Genomic DNA, 15,964 nt, shown 5'->3' with positions numbered 1-15,964 from the left:
AATTCATCTTCTGATCTCTATTCAGAATTGCTTGAGTAAATGGCAAAAATATATTTGACCGTTCAGTTGGTTTGCCTTCGATAACAAATCAGTCACAAATGACACCACGTACTGTGCAGTGAGTTAGTCAGAGTTAAAGTTTTATTAGTGTTATACTGAGTTCTGCTGCTCAAAATGAATATTTTAGAAGCATGATGCAAACACTCTAAACCCTTTTAGAGTCCTTTTTCAGTCTATTAAATCGACCGTGACATTCGGCTTGATTTCTCTGTTTTTTTTTTCTTGTTTGTTAAAGAAAAATAAGAAAATATAATCGACAGTACATTTAGGCACACTGTTGACACATACTGTACACTGATATGCACAATTAATCATCATAGATTCATATGTATGGGGATTTAGAAAACAGAATAACAAACAGAAACGAGCAGTCCTGCATCACAGAGAAACCATTTACTGAGTTTAAAGGTAGAGTTGGAGTGCGCAACTCAGTAAGAGAGGCGGGTCAAGCTGATGCTGGTGCTGCGGAGCATCAGTTTAACCAAATCACAGAAGGCTGTAGCTGATCAATAGCCACTCGTAGCAGACATTAGCCACTTACAGACCAATTAGGAGTGGTTACGACCACTTGGTGCTGACCAATCACGGCAAACGATAGCCACGCGGTGTCACAGCATGCGGGACGAGGATTCCATCCGAACTTGACCCTCATTTGAAGAAGTTACATTAAGTGCTATTTATTTAAAAAATGTCATTTTGCACTGGCAACCACTCTGCGGAGCACGAACCCAGAGATCATCCGACTGCTGCCTACAGTACTGTGCAAAAGTCAGAGACCAACTTTCATTATTTCTAGCCATTAAGTACAGGTTACTCATTTTTCTGGAGAAATTTATGAAAGATAATTTGCTTGCATAAGAAAGTCAAAGGACAATAAGGTAAATTACAAAACTGGGGTTCAAATAAGGATTAAAGCTACAGAGAAAATGGGACTCAGCAACCGTGTAGAACCTGGAAGACCATCAAAACTGTCCCTGTCAGATAAACAGCCCTGAAAGCTTTTATCTTTGAGAGAGAGGATCAAAAATCAAGCTGCTTCAGATCTGTAAACATCCACATCCATCCTTCCACTTGAGAAGACGACTCAGCGCTATGGGTCGGAAAGGATGTGTAGCCGTCAAGAAGAACCTCACTGAGAAAAGGAGACGGACACCTCAAACAAAGAAGCTGGACAATGGACTGACCACCCCAGAGTCCAGACCTCAACATCACAGAATGTGTTATTTAGATCGTGAAAATGAGGAAAATGCAACCAACTTCTAAGACTGAACTTTGGAGGTGTGGAAAAATATCCCTGCAGATTTCTTCCAAAAACTGAAAGTGAGTCTCCTGAAAAGAATGGAAACTAATAATAGCCAAGAGTGGACGCACTAAATACTGAAAAACCAATATTTTATTTAGTTGTTGAGGCTTCTGTGTAAAAAACAGACGTTTTTCCGCTTTTTTTCCTGGAAATTAAATAAATGAGTGGTGTTTAACTTTTGCACAGTACTGTATATGGATGGACTGTCCTCCATTCAGACTGAAGGGTCACCAGGTCCGATGCTGTAAAAGTCTATGACTCATCACTGAAATGATCTAATATACAGTTCATTATTAGGCACACTCTGCCTTTTCTGGACCACAAGCACAGGAACCCTTACAGCTGGAAAAGAAGGAAAAAAAACAGACCCAACATTCAGCTTTGCCTGTACATGATATGCTCACATGCACCAGTCGATCTCTACTGATTCAACAGAACGCGCTCTCCTTCTCCCACAGCGAGTAAGCCATGCACGGATGAATGAAATCCATCGTGAAGGAAACACTATGGTCACTGGGAGTAAGACAAATTAAAAACGCAAAAGCCAGACTTATAAAACAAGTCTTTAACATAAGCTGAGTGATTAACAACAACGGAATGTAGTCTGTCTGGAGTAGAAGACTTTTTTTTTTTTTTGAATATTTTTGGATTCTGTCATTCTCACATATCGTTGCCTCTGAATACAATTATTCAAACACATGCATTAAAGAAACAAAAATATTGCACAAAAAAATGAATTACATATTCGCCAAAATAAAATTTGGATTTGGGTATCTCTAATATATATTTGTGCACAATTTTTGGTAACACTTAACTGAAGTGCAGCATTCGTAAGGCTACACAACACCTACATTAGCCTTTTATGACAAACCTATATAAACATTTATAAGGGCTTATTCCAACAAGGGTCTGTAGTCAAAAAGGCTACTTTTGTCCATTTAGCCTTCATAAATAACTATGTAGGTGTCTGTCAGTTGTCACGAAAGCCTTATGTAGGGGTTGTGTACACTATAAACCTCCATGTTGAAATGTATTAACTGGACTGAGTGAAGAAAACTAAAAATATACACACTGAACTTCAACAATTTACAACGCACAATAGAGCTTATCGATGTAGTACATTTTGATTTAGTAGAGTCTTATTTGAAAACAAATCATCTGACACCTGAATAATATGAGTTTTACATATTAGAAGACAGAAATATTCACTTTACTAGTATTAAATATATTAACCATGCTAGTGTTTTGTTTTGCAGTTTACCAGCTCAGTCTGTATTACTCATAATAAAGGTAACTGTTGTAACTGCTGTACATCCAATCAGCTTTTGATTGGACTCGCATAAGCAGACCAAACCAATTCTGAGCGTTTTGTAACCAGCCGTTTGTTACTTATGGTGAAGATCCAATAAATGTTTTTTGATATCAACGTTCACGTACTTAAGAGAGACGATTCTTCAAAGGTTCTTCAGTAAAGGCAATGGTTCTAGCTTAAATGGTTCCTTCCATGGTGAAATCATTCTTCAGATTGATGGAGAATGTGTATAGGGTTCTATACAGAACCATTTTCGAAAAGGTTCCATATAGCATCAAAAAGGGGTCTGCTGTTACAATGTCAAGCTTGTAACAGTAGAAGAACCCTGTTTGGTGCTATACAGAAGCATTTTCAAAAAGGCTCTACATAGAACCAGTTACAACACATTCTCCATCAATGTGAAGAACCATTTCACCATGCCAAGAACAATTTAAGCATGAAATGGTTCTATATAGAACTAAATAGAACCACTGCCTTTTCTAAAACAGTGTTTAAACATTTTTAAGGTGTGTAGTGGAAAACAGACGTGAACGCAGCTTGAATGTTTTAAGAAGTCTAATGTCCATTCAGGTCCTGTTAGAGTTAGTAGTACTGAACAGATTTAAGGCAGTCAGCAGCCACAGAATATTAAAGTAGTCACTCATGTAATTTTGAGTTGTAATTACTTTAAAGGTTTAATTACACTGACTTAATTACACTGAGTGATAGAGATGTGTGCAAAAGCTTGAACACAATATTCAAGTTAAGCTTAAATATGACACTTTTCTGCAAATTTTAATGTACAATTTCAATTTATTTGCTGAGTTTAATATATTGGGGAAAAAATAAAAAATATAAAAGGTGCTATAACTTGCCACATTTTATGTTTTTTTTTCTGCAATACGTCAATTTTAGCAAATAAACAGTATCACAGTGCATTAAAATGTGCAGAAGTGCGTTCTCTGTGGAGGGTGTTTCACTTAGAAAGTCAACAACACTTAATTTGCATATGACTGTTTAACAGATGTTTAGATTTTACCGATATTTAAAATGTACTGTACTCAGGAAAAGCTGAATGTTTAAGTGTTGCTGGGCTTATATTCATTTTACTGAATTAATAAGTCTACAGAAATAAATGTTTTATTTCTCTGTAATGCTAATCTATGTGGATTTTGTCCTAATTTCTGCATTTTTATTAATGTTTATGTATCGGCAATGTCAGATATGCATATGTCATGTAAGTTTCACAAACTTCTGACTTTTGATTTTTTTTTAATTTTTTTAACTTATTTTGACTTCTACTAACTTATGCAGGTTTACAGTGTAGCCTTATGAGCGCTGCCCATCAGTTAAGTGTTACTCTTTTTTTTTGTAAGGGAAGCTACGTATAGCATGTCTCTTGGTCATAGAATTAAGGCTGATTTTCTAACTGGCACTGGCACACACTTCTGACTTCAACAAGGTTTCATCGTAGTGCTACACATCACTAATAGTGTACTGGTATTTAAAAAAAAATAAATCAAAAGAACAAAAAAAAAACAAAAAAACAACAGGTACATGTGCACACATACCCCAGTGTCTGAACTGAGTTAAAAAAACAAAACAAAAACAAAAACAAAAACAAAAAACAAAAAACAAAACAAAAAAAAAAACTGGACAAGCACAGAAAAGAATTTGCCCGAGACAGGTACATTCTTTAAAGCATATCTCCATATGCTTGGACTCCCACCAGGACAGGAATTCAAACATTCATTGTTTCTCGCCGTAACTTGCTGGACGATCTTCTTTGAAATTGGTCTCAGCCTTCCTCTTGGGATTACCCTTTTATCGCCATGGTTACGGATCATGTTTGAAAATCAGGCATGCGTCCTCGGTTCTCAACCTCGCCCTCCGTGCTTTCCACCGAGATAACTGTGAACGTCAGAAGCCTTGTGTTTTCAGTGCTGCAAATATATTTGGTTATTAAATCGTTTATAAACACGTCGTCATACATATAAATGGTTTCAGTTGGTAAAAGGTGACGTAGGGTGCAATTAAAACCCACCTGCCAAACCCTAAAATGATTCGTTTTCACCTTAGCTACCTTAGTTTGTGGCAAGTGTAGCATATTAAGGGGTGTCAGTTGCCCTCCTTCCAATCTCTATTAGCTTGTTTTAAAACCATACAGTATATGTTCTGGTCAACACATCTGTGGAAGGGGTGGTTGACCTTCTTTGCCAACTGCCACTGGGAATCTTCCCACATTGCAACTTTCTCCCAAATTTAAAACAAAAGAAGAAGAAAACAAAAAAGGAAAACAAAAAAACAAAACAAAACAAACAAACAAAAAAAAATACTGAATGCTGACCTTACAGGTCAGGCACTGCAGTCTCTTAGTGGTAGATGTGAACGTGTTTGAATGAACGCTCCACAATGCTAAAAATGGATCCTCTATGCTACAGCCGCATTGATACAGTGCTTCTATTAAGAACAGGGAAGATTTTGGGTGAGGGCCTGGAGGAGAAGACGACAGGGGTGTGCAATCCAAGCAGATTCCTGAAACACGCGCACACACACACACACGCAAACACATACACACCACACCGCATCCCCCTGGCCTGGCCCTTGTTCCGGCCTCGCTGCGGGCCGGTCCCTCCTGTTCCATGAGTGGCGCATCCTAGTGGCTGAGCCGGGATCTGTCACCTCTTCTGCAGGCTGCGGACTTTCTGCGAGAAGGTGCGCATGCGCGGCGAGCGCGAGTGCAGCTTGACGAACAGCTCGGGGAACTTGTACTGGGGGAACATGGTCTCCAGGAAGCCCTCGAGGAAGACGTAGGCTAGACGACGGTTCAGCTGCTGGTGCTGGAACATGTCGAAGACCCGCAGGATGCCCTTGCGCGTGGTGTCCGCCCCAATGATGTGCTTCAGCTCGTCTGTGAGGGAGTCCACAACAAGAGGTTGAAAACAGATGTAGGGGAGAAGTTCTTTAACACGTCTACCACACTGGTCCTGCATATTTAGGTGCTCAAACCAGAAAAACTGTGCTGTTTTGTGCATGAGCGTGTTTTATTCACAGGTCACGGTTTCTCCAACAAACCCGGCTGGTCTGAAAGTGCAGTGCGAGTGAATTTTATATAGTCATGGTGGGTTTTTGTTCTGACTACTTTTGCAAATGCACTGCAGCCAGAAAAAGGAGTGAAAATAAAAATGAATCATCATATGAATGTATACTGATGATGAATGATATAAACCTGCAGAAGAACAAATGTGCATCTAATATCACAAAAAGAGATCTCTGTAAAGAGTCCACGGCGACGAATTGACACAAGCTTTGTAAGATGTAGAGATTGTTTTAATACATATTTTGTGCTTTTTCACACCCTTTTTCAGGCGTTTACATTTGGGCACATTTTGTTCAGTTTCAGCTTCCGGTAAGTTCTAAGTAAACTTTCCGCTACCTGTTCTGTTTCACACTGCGGGGCGTGGGAGACGTGGCCAGGCCACGGTTACAGCTCGTGTGCACAGGTAATTGACACATCCAGCATTTGCGCTGCTGAGCAGAACAGCAAGAAAGATCTACAGATATCCTTTTAGCCAACAGATAAACAGTCAAACCACGTTGCTATCAAAAAAACACTTTGTTAACAGTCATGAATGAGAGAATCTGCGTTTTTAAACGTTTTGTTTGGTTTTCTCTTTCATTTTCATCGACTCATAGCTTATTACACTGTCTTTTGCTGCATGATTTTAACCTATAGTTGAAAGGGAGTAATGAAATTAAGTTAGTTAATAGAAGTTAATAATAAAACAGTAATAATACTTTTTGGCACTAAAAGAGGCACAGTAACAGAACACTTGCCTTCCTGCCATATTCCTGACCCTATGTATTTTTTGGTGCCCTGAAGTTGTTATGAAATGAAAAACCAACCAAGACAAATGAAAAAGATGAAACCCAAACTCTTGTGTGGATTTTAGCAAATGAACTAGGTGTGAAAAGAGCCTGAAACGTGCAGGACAGGGTACTCCAAGACCAAGACTTTACCACATCCTGTTCAATTAAATACAATTCATGAAGGTTTTGGCAAATCGAGAAGCAAAATCCTCGAATGCAGTGCCTTCCAAGACACCAACTGTATGAGTCAGACAGATGTTATCTCTATGTAAACATGTACACACCTGGCATGATTCCCAGGAGGATAGTCTTAGCTGCTACTCTGGTTCTCATGCGGATGCTCTTGTCTCTGCGCGGCGGAGTCTCCGCCAGGATTCCGTTCGGCCAGTAGGAATCTCTGTAAGGACACCATGAGAAACATTTTAGTGTTCCCCGTCATCAGCAGTACTGCACTTTTTGAAACTTAATTACAGCAAATTTACCTAAATCTCTTCACATAGTCAGCTACTTGTTCAGGAGACGTCATGAAGTCTACATGATCCACAATTTTTCTAAAATGACACAGAAAAAGAAATTTGTCACCAATCATCCTTAAACAAATAAATAATTTAAAAAAAGAAAGCAGCGTGACAATAAATCCTACAGAACATTTTATATACAAATGTAATACATAATATTTACAATAAATTGAAATCATAAATGCATTACAATTGCTATGAATATGACTGTTGAACAATTAATCACATTACTTTGTGAAGTTATTTCTGATTTTAAACATCTGTCTTATTTGCTCAAATCTGAATAGAGAGATTCTCTCCTTTTAAAAAGCAGTGTATTTGGTTATAGTGATATACATGGACAAAATAAGCTTAATCAGAACGTAGTAATTTCGTTCAGTAATATAACATCATTTAAAAATAGGGTTCACATGAACCTGAACTCAATTTCTGTTTTTTTTGGTAGAGAGCAGCAGTGGCTGCATGTTTTAACTACTTCAAGCTCTCATACCACCACAACACTACAATCAGTTATTTACACACAGTTCTCTCAAAAGCACTGCCCAGTCCTCGAGCGCCAATGTTATATAACGTGATATTACTACTTTTAATTTCGAGGTATTTACATAGAACTTCAGTTTAACATAATGGAAAAAATAAAACATAATATATAAACTGTGCCACAACTTTTGCACAGGTTTCAATTTGTTTATTTCCCACCCCCTCAATATGTTAAATTCAGCAAATAAACAGTAACTGTGCATTAAAATGTGCAGAAGTGTGCTGTCCATAAAGCATGTGTACTTACTTTCACTTAGAAAATCAACATTTGATTTGCCCAGGGATGCCCAGACGTTTGCATACAACTGTAAGTGTGTGTGCACACATGCATGTTTGTATTTTGTACCTGTTGATGGTGTCACCATAGGTGGCTCTAATGAGCTGTTGCAGAAGATTCTTGATGTTCCTCCGGAGCCACTGGTTCCTCTCCTTCAGGTCAAACACCTCATCCATCAGCAGCAGCATCACACGCAGTGGGATGTTATCATCCACCTTCACACAGCCAAGGACAACCACAACCACACTGCTCATTAATCAAGAGCTACTTGTTGAACTGAGCGTTTCTCCTTTACAGCTGGAGAATGTCTATGCTGATATGGTGCATACTGCATGAGCTGTTTATGCCTAACCTACATTAGAGAAAGAGTCATGCCATACTGCCTCAACTTTCCACATTTCACTCTACATGAGGACCTTCAGCACCTTCGTAGAGTGCATAAAGAGAACGCAAAGGTCAGCGTACTCCTGATTTGTCCTTACAACACTGTCTAACGTGACTTATCACACATGCAGAAATTCCCTTCTTTTAATAAAAAAAAGCTGTACTGTATAGATTGGCCTGCAGGGGGCAGCATGGTCACTCACATTGTCATCCAGCTGGGCAGACACTCTGCAGTGCTCAGGATCGATGTCTGACTTTGGAATTAAGGGCGGCACCTGAGGAGCACAACATCTCTGATTAGCATCTCTGAGCCAAAAAAAAAAAACAAATCTATAAAGTGAATTTAATTTAATTAGAATGTATCAGTTACAACTAGAAACACATGAGATACATTCTCAATTTAAAATAAAAACAAAAATGGTTGTTTAATGTTTCTGGATCTGTCAAAAATGTATAAGGAGACAGATTTCACAGCGATGAACAAGAGGGTTTTACTGATCTAAATCGAATCCAACCCAAAGCTTTAATTCTCATATATGCATAATAACAGTAGTTTTTCACAAACATATTTTTTGCTGCACACCTCAATCTTTTTAAAAACAGCAGAACGTTTGAGTCAACCAGCCCTAAATCAAATTACACCCTCCTTGACCTCAAGTGTAATTTTTGCTAATGCTTAGTTATCCATGAAAGCCAGCCTGAGAGTCTGATAACTGCTATTAGAAAAGAATGTGTAGAATGACGATCCTGCCTTAAATATGGACTGTTTGATATCCTGGCCCAGCCTCTCCGACATGCGGCCCATGTTGTCTGACATTTTCGTCATTCCCTCAGCCAGACTGTCAGGAAGTGACTTCACAGCGTTCGACACGTTACGCATGGAGCTACGCAGAGGGTTCACAAACGTGTCCATCTAGAACACAAAAATATGCACTTAAATGAATCAACAAGTAATGGAAGCTCATATCCCCAAACAAGCACTGTGCAAACTGCATATCGTAATCACCACATGCTGGACTTCTAAGTATCAAGTGTCAAGAACAATCGATTATTTAGTTCTACTTGAGCCACAAAAAAGTAAAATTTTCTGTTTTAAATCCGCAAAATTAGATTTGTATTTTTATTGAAGTCGACACTGAGGAAAATCCACATCTACTTTCACATGAACAAGCATAAGTGTTGTCTCAACAACCCTTTTTTCCCCTCAAGATGATGCTGGATCAAAGTCAGAAGCATCATTTATAACAGATACTACAGAATGCACCAGGTCTCCTCAGAAAGTGAATTTAAGCATAATCTAACTGGTGTTTTCAGCATTGTACGTATCAGAACGCCACAGAAGAGAATTTAACGCAAATAGGAAACGTAGCAATATGTCTAGGTCAGGGGTCGGCAACATGCGGCTCCAGAACCACATGGATTTTTTACTGCCCCGTTGCGGCTCCACAGCAGAATTAGAGTTTTAGGTAAAAATGATAAAAATAAACAATCCTCCTTTGCAGTAACATAAAGCTCTGCTAATCGTTTTAACATAGTTTTAACAATAAATGGTCTTAAACGCTGGATTATTGTATAATTGTTAATACACCCTTTAACACTGAAGACTGGCTGGTCACACAACAACGGAGACAACAATCTCACCTTGCTAGCAGCTGATGAAAGGGCAAAGAAGAGAAAGATTTAAAATGTCGAATGGACAGACTTATTTGTATTTATAAGCACTCCAGCTGGTTTTCCAATATGTTTAATACGCAGGCAGAAACTGTCAAACGCTATAAAGCTGTGAAGATGAAGTCGAATGTGTTCGAATTTTCCATTCCCCCTTAAATGGTGCAGCAGTTTCATTCTGGCACCTCAGGCCCCATTTAAGGTGGAACAGGCAAATTCGAACAAGAAGCTGGTGAATGAGAAGTTGACTTTAGCCTCGTAAAAACTTGAATGTTGAGAGACATTTTACAAGAAACTATTCTACTTTTGGGGAAAAAATCCTGCCAGAGATGCAAGAAACGTGCTAAAGCTAAAGATTAAAGCAGAGCAAAGTAAGTCAATTTTTAGCCTATTTTTAGTCTATTTTAGGACATTAGAACATACTGAGAAATATTTACAGCCAAGATGGTAAAATGTTATTTCAAAAAAATGGACATAAAATGTTGTGGCTCTCAAGGTGGAATGTATTTTGTTGAAAGGTCAAAATGGCTCGTCTTTACATCTGGGTTGCCAACCCCTGGTCTAGGTGTTAGTGCATCACATGTAAGCAATAGAACATGAGAGGGAGTGTGTTATCGCGAAATAACATCACGGCTGTGACTGAAGGCGTCACGGACTGAGCCATAAAACTGCCACAATATCAAGTTTAGCTCGGTTTTGTCAATTTTTTGCCAGATCAGTATTAATGTTGTTTTGTTCCAGCCAGTCTGTAAAGCATCTTACAGCCCATTTAGTTTGGCGAACGGTGTTGGGTTCATTTCTGGCTAATTCCAGGTTGTTCAGGTGTTCTTCTGTCACAGCTGCCGAAAAGCTTGTTCAGTGGTGATGACAGTTTCGGAATTCGGAAACGTTCAAATGTCTTGAGCGTCTCCTACAGCTGTCAAAGTCGTTGCTTAGCAATGGCATCTCAGTGGAGTGATACAGTGTTTGTAAAAAAAACCTGATGTTATGGCGAAATAACAGCACGGTTAGAATGCTTCTCAACCAATCAGCTTGCGTGGCCGGAACTAACTGTTGTATAATATTGCAATAAACGATAATACTTCTTGACCATGTGGTTACAGCTACACTCAGTCACGCCCTGAAAACACTCTCGTTGCAGGTTTTGTAAATTGCATGGATTTTTGCAATTAGAAAAAAACACTTTTCATGATCTTTAACTGAGGAAAGGGTTCAAGGAAAGGCTGGATGCACTGACTGCAGTACAGAATGGTGAGGAACAGGTTTTTGAAGGCTTTTAGATATAAATAGCATTCGGGTTTGGATCTGAACAGGCAGGTCAGTAACTCTCTCTCACCTTCCGTGCAAAGTCACCCTTGCCCTTGCTGTAGGCCTTGTTCTCCAGGAAGTCATGGACGTAGGGCGTCAAAGTGGGACAGGCTTTCACCATCTCTGGATTCAGAAGTAGCTGAAACACAGACAACGCCAATGCCACAAATATCCTACAAAGCCAATATGCCCTTTGAAGAGATTCATTAGTATCTATTTAATCTATAAACTGAGCCCACCTGCAAATAAGCATTGAGGTCTTTTTTCCTCCTCTCCAGGAAGTCCCTGTCCATGTTGTTGAATGTTTTTTTCCCAGGAAGTTTTAATATAGAATTCAGGTTCTCGAACTACAGTCAACAGAGCAACATTCAATAAGCAGAGAAACTCAGATTGGCCATTAGCGGTGCTGCACAGAGATTAAAATTCTTGGCTGAAGTCAAAATTTAGGACACAATGGAATTAGAATATTTAATTATTTGTATGCTTTTTAATTAAATGTAATTGAGAACTGAGTTACAGGGTATCAGCTTTAGCCCATATAGCACTTTAAAACCGTATTCATCTGAAAAACAAATAAAGCAAATACTGTACAAAGAGACTAACCTGCATTTAATTTCCAGTCAAAATGGCATTGAGGTCTCATTATTCATTTATCAGCATCAGGGGGAAAAGAAGCAGAAAACATATTTGTATATGACGACTACATTTAATATCAATTATTTCAGTATTCATGGTGTCCAACTTTTGCCTTCATTACAGCTTCCATTCTTGCTTTCCAAAAAATCTGCAGTGATGTTTTTCCACACCTCCAAAGTTCAGTCTAGCATTTTCTGCTTCTCACGATCCAACTAATCCCAAACACATTCAGTGATGTTGAGGTCTGGACTCTGGGGTGGTCAGTCCATTGTTCTGAGAACACCAGCAGCTTCCTTGTTTGATAAGTCTGTCTCCTTTTCTCAGTGAGGTTCTTCTTGACAGCTACACATCGTTTCAGACCCATAGCGCTGAGTTGTCGTCTCACAGTGGAAGGATGGATGTGGATGTTTCAGATCTGAAGCAGCTTGATTTTCTCCTCTCTCTCAAAGATGAAAGCTTTAAGTGCTGTTTATCTGATGGGGACAGCTTTGGTGGTCTTTTGTCAGTCATTTGGAGTTCTGTTTTCCAATTTTGGAAACTTCTGTTTTTTTTTTGTTTGTTTTTTTAAATTTTCCTTTCATTTTCTCCGTCCTTATGCATTGGATTATCTTAAATCTAATCTCCTCGGAAATATCGCCTGATAAATTAATAACTTGCACATAATGGGTGTTTTGACTGGAAATGAAATAAAGGGTGGTCTCTGACTTTTGCACAGTACTTTATGAGACTAGAGAACAGTGATATTCACTCCAGTGGCCCCTCTAGCACCTGGTGTGTTGAAGCAGTGGACCTGCTGTCAGGTCTTGCAGGTGTGGAGTGGCTGATCAGCTCCTGGACTCCTCACCTGTTCAGAGATGCGCATGTGGAAGTCGTGGAAGTCACTGTAGCGGCGGTAGGTCTTCCATGTGTCTTCACTGCCATCTGGGTTCTTGCGGAAGACAGTGATGGTGTAGAGAGCGTAGGTCTTCCCGTGGTCATTACACACGCCTGGCACAGGAAGTTGGTTTAGAGAAGCATCAGCTACTACTCGGTATGAGCAGGGGGGGAGGTGGCCGAGGTCAAGAGTGGGGGGTGGCCGAGGTGATGGGGAGCCCCGAGGTGAAGGGGTGAGGTGCGAAGGGCAGCACGAGAGGGGGCAGACACCATGATATAGAGGAAGAGAGAAGCAGAATGTAGAGAAAGAGAGAGACCATGTAGGAGAGAGTGAGAGCGAGCGAGAGAGAGAGAGAGAATGCGAGAGAGAGAAAGAGAGAATGCGCGAGAGAGAGAGAGAGAATGCGAGAGAGAGCGCGCGCGAGAGAGAGCAATCGAGAAAGTAAACACAAAAAAAAGTAGGCAACAGAGTTAGAAAAAGAGCGAGAGAGCAGCACAGAAAGTAAACACAAAAGAGAGAAAAAGAGGAGAAAGATCAGTGTGTGTGTGTGTGTGTGTGGGAGAGAGAGAGAAGCAGACAAGAAATAGAGAGTGAGTTAGAAAAGGAGGAAAAAAGAAGACAGAGGAATGTAAGGGCGAAAGATACAGTGAGAAAGAGAATGAATTGAAAGAGAGAAAAATGTAAACGAGTGAGACAAAGATGAAGAGAAACGAGAGCGTATAAGGGAGTGAAAGGATTAGAAAAAAAGAAAAAAGATAGAGGGTGTAAGAGCAAGAGAGAAAGTGAGAGTCAGTAAGAAAATGAGGAATAAGAGTAGAAAAAGAGTTAGAGAAAGAAACAAAAAAGGAAAATAAAGAAAGAAAAACAAAGAGAGAGAGAGAGAAAGAAAGAGAGAGAGACAGAGAGAGAGAGAGAGAAAGGAGAGAGAGAGAGAGATTTGGGAAATGGTAGAGAGAGTGGCAGATGGACAGCGAGCAGGGAGGTGAGATGTGGCCACGGTGACAAACAAGTCAAACCAGAGGGAGATGGCAAACAAAAGCACAAGAAGAGAAGAGAGAGAGAAGGGAAAAGGGAAAGCAAAAGGAAAAAATGGAAGAACAGAAAAACAGTAAAAGGTGATGGAATAATAGTGCTGTGAAAAAATTTGTACACACACAAGGAAAGAAAGAAAAAACAGCAACAGCAAGTGACTTGATAAATGAATCTAAGGCTGCGTTCACACAGCAGGTAAAAGCGGCCCAAATCTGATTTTCTCAGCAAAGCCGACTTTTTAGTTTGGCTGTTCACAACATCTTTTAAACGTGACCTGTATGCTATATTGGTGTGAACAGATCACATCCCTAAGCTGACCTGCCTGCATAAAAGAACAATGCTTCACATGACGCGGTCATCCAGAGGTAAACGATCAAAATGGAGTCAACAGTAACAGCCACTTCCGCAGGTTTCAGTTTCATCTTTGCCAGCATCCTAGGAGCTAATATGAAGTTCTGACGCGTTTGATAAAAAGGGCAAGATATTCGGCCACTTTGATTCACGTCTTTGGTTTCTTTAAACTTCGCTTTCAGACTTTTCATTTTTCTTTGACACTGCAGCCTCGTTCTCCTACGGCCACGTTTGGTAATTCCTTTCCAAATCTCTTTAAACACGGAGTGATTTAGCTAAGTTTCTTCTAATTTTGTAGTGAAACATCACCCTAAACGTTTATGAGGTCTCAGCAGCACGATATGTTGATGAATGTCGATCTTGCTGTTCAGACTGAGTCGCACGGCTGCATGTGGCATGCGCATCAGATTTCAGTACCACCTTTAAAAGTGGCCCAATTCGGAATTGAAAATGTCAGATTCAATGTATTTTTGCGGTTCACACTGCCACACAGACAACACACCTGTGTCACATATGAAGGAAGATCAGATTTGGACCACTTCTACCTGCTGTGTGACAAAAGCCTAAGTGTAGCTGGAAAGAAGGGAGGATGAAATGACCGTATGAAGGTAGAAAATATGGAGGAATGGCTAATGCAGGGAGAGGAGAAGCGCTGCAGAGAAAAAGCCTCTCTCTCAAATCAAAATTTCTGGCCCGAGCAAGCCAACGCAAGTCTGCTCAACAGTGTGTTAATGTCTATGATTACATATGCTACAGTCTAACTCAAATGCAAAGTATCATCTAACAGGTGCAACTCGAAAGATGTACAGGTGTAAGGGGTGTACATACCAGTATCAGAGATAAAGGCGTGTAGTTGCATGGACTCATCTGTGGCGGCACTGGTGAGGTCATCCAAAGACTAGAAAACAAACCACAGAAAACAAGGACATTTTAGAAATTACACAAGAGCAAAAGCATGAGGCAGTTGGAGAAAACCACACGAAAGGCATAACTTCACCTACCAAATTGATGCTGCCAGTTGGAGATCCATTGAAGGACTCTGTAAACAGAAAAAGAAAACAGCACTGAGGAAAGAGCTGTAAAAAATGGGGATAGTACAGACTTAGTACAGACTCTAATGTAGGTTCAGCATCTGATGCACTGCTCACAGAAATCCACAGGCTGATCTGCTATATACAGTGCACTAAGTATATTAATTTAACACATCTAATACAAATACAGCTACAGGCTAAAGTTTAAATACCTTTTGTCAAATTATGTTTTTTTGATTTTCTAAGTGAAAATAAGTTAACACATCCTCTACGGAGAACACACTTAAATATGACATGTTGGGGCTCCCGAGTTGGCCCTATCATCAGGAGATTGTGAGTTCGAGTGGGTAGGATGGCCCCCCCCATCTCCCCAATCACTGAACATGACGCTAGTCAGTGTAAACGTTTGTTAGCTGGCGTAACAGATCTGGCGGTTGGTGCTGCGTGAGTGGTGGTTTGAAAAGATGTGGTGCCGCTTCACAGGTCTCTGAGGAAGCCTGTGCTAGCCTTTCTAAGTAGTGGGTGGAACTGGACATGACTAAACTGGAGAGAAAATTAGGGGACCCCATCTCTCACTCAGTCACTCACTCACACACACACATACCCATACACATACATATATATATATATATATATATATATATATATATATATATATATAAATAAATGTGCCCAAATTTTTTCACAGGCCACACACTACAAGTCAAATCCAGCAAATATACAGAGGTTGTGCATTAAAATATTCAGAAGTGTGTCCTCTGTTTCTCTGTAGAGGCTGGGTTAACTTATTTTCACTTAGAAAATCAATAAAACGTCAATTG

General features: G+C 39.8%; 1 protein-coding gene across 3 annotated transcripts in view; it reads right to left on the bottom strand.

The window, feature by feature from the left end:
* Positions 1-119: 119 nt before the first annotated feature.
* snx13 (sorting nexin 13) overlaps positions 120-15,964 on the bottom strand; it is a 58,170-nt gene continuing 42,325 nt past the window's right edge. For 2 of the 3 annotated variants that reach the window (XM_036567556.1, XM_036567559.1), the window contains exons 16-26: positions 15,114-15,151; positions 14,941-15,010; positions 12,700-12,878; positions 11,459-11,566; positions 11,248-11,358; positions 8,995-9,156; positions 8,447-8,518; positions 7,929-8,074; positions 7,007-7,075; positions 6,809-6,921; positions 120-5,565 (exon numbers count right to left, since the gene is read on the bottom strand). In XM_036567556.1, the coding sequence (XP_036423449.1) occupies positions 5,333-5,565; positions 6,809-6,921; positions 7,007-7,075; positions 7,929-8,074; positions 8,447-8,518; positions 8,995-9,156; positions 11,248-11,358; positions 11,459-11,566; positions 12,700-12,878; positions 14,941-15,010; positions 15,114-15,151 (1,301 nt within the window). In that variant the 3' untranslated portion in view covers positions 120-5,332. The remainder of the gene's footprint in view (positions 5,566-6,808; positions 6,922-7,006; positions 7,076-7,928; positions 8,075-8,446; positions 8,519-8,994; positions 9,157-11,247; positions 11,359-11,458; positions 11,567-12,699; positions 12,879-14,940; positions 15,011-15,113; positions 15,152-15,964) is intronic. The other variant, XM_036567557.1, reaches the window with a different exon arrangement.

Source organism: Colossoma macropomum, unplaced genomic scaffold, assembly GCF_904425465.1.
Source record: "Colossoma macropomum unplaced genomic scaffold, Colossoma_macropomum, whole genome shotgun sequence".
Lineage (NCBI taxonomy): Eukaryota > Metazoa > Chordata > Actinopteri > Characiformes > Serrasalmidae > Colossoma > Colossoma macropomum.
Note: the sequence above shows the minus strand (reverse complement) of the source record. Positions and strands in the feature narration are given on the sequence as shown.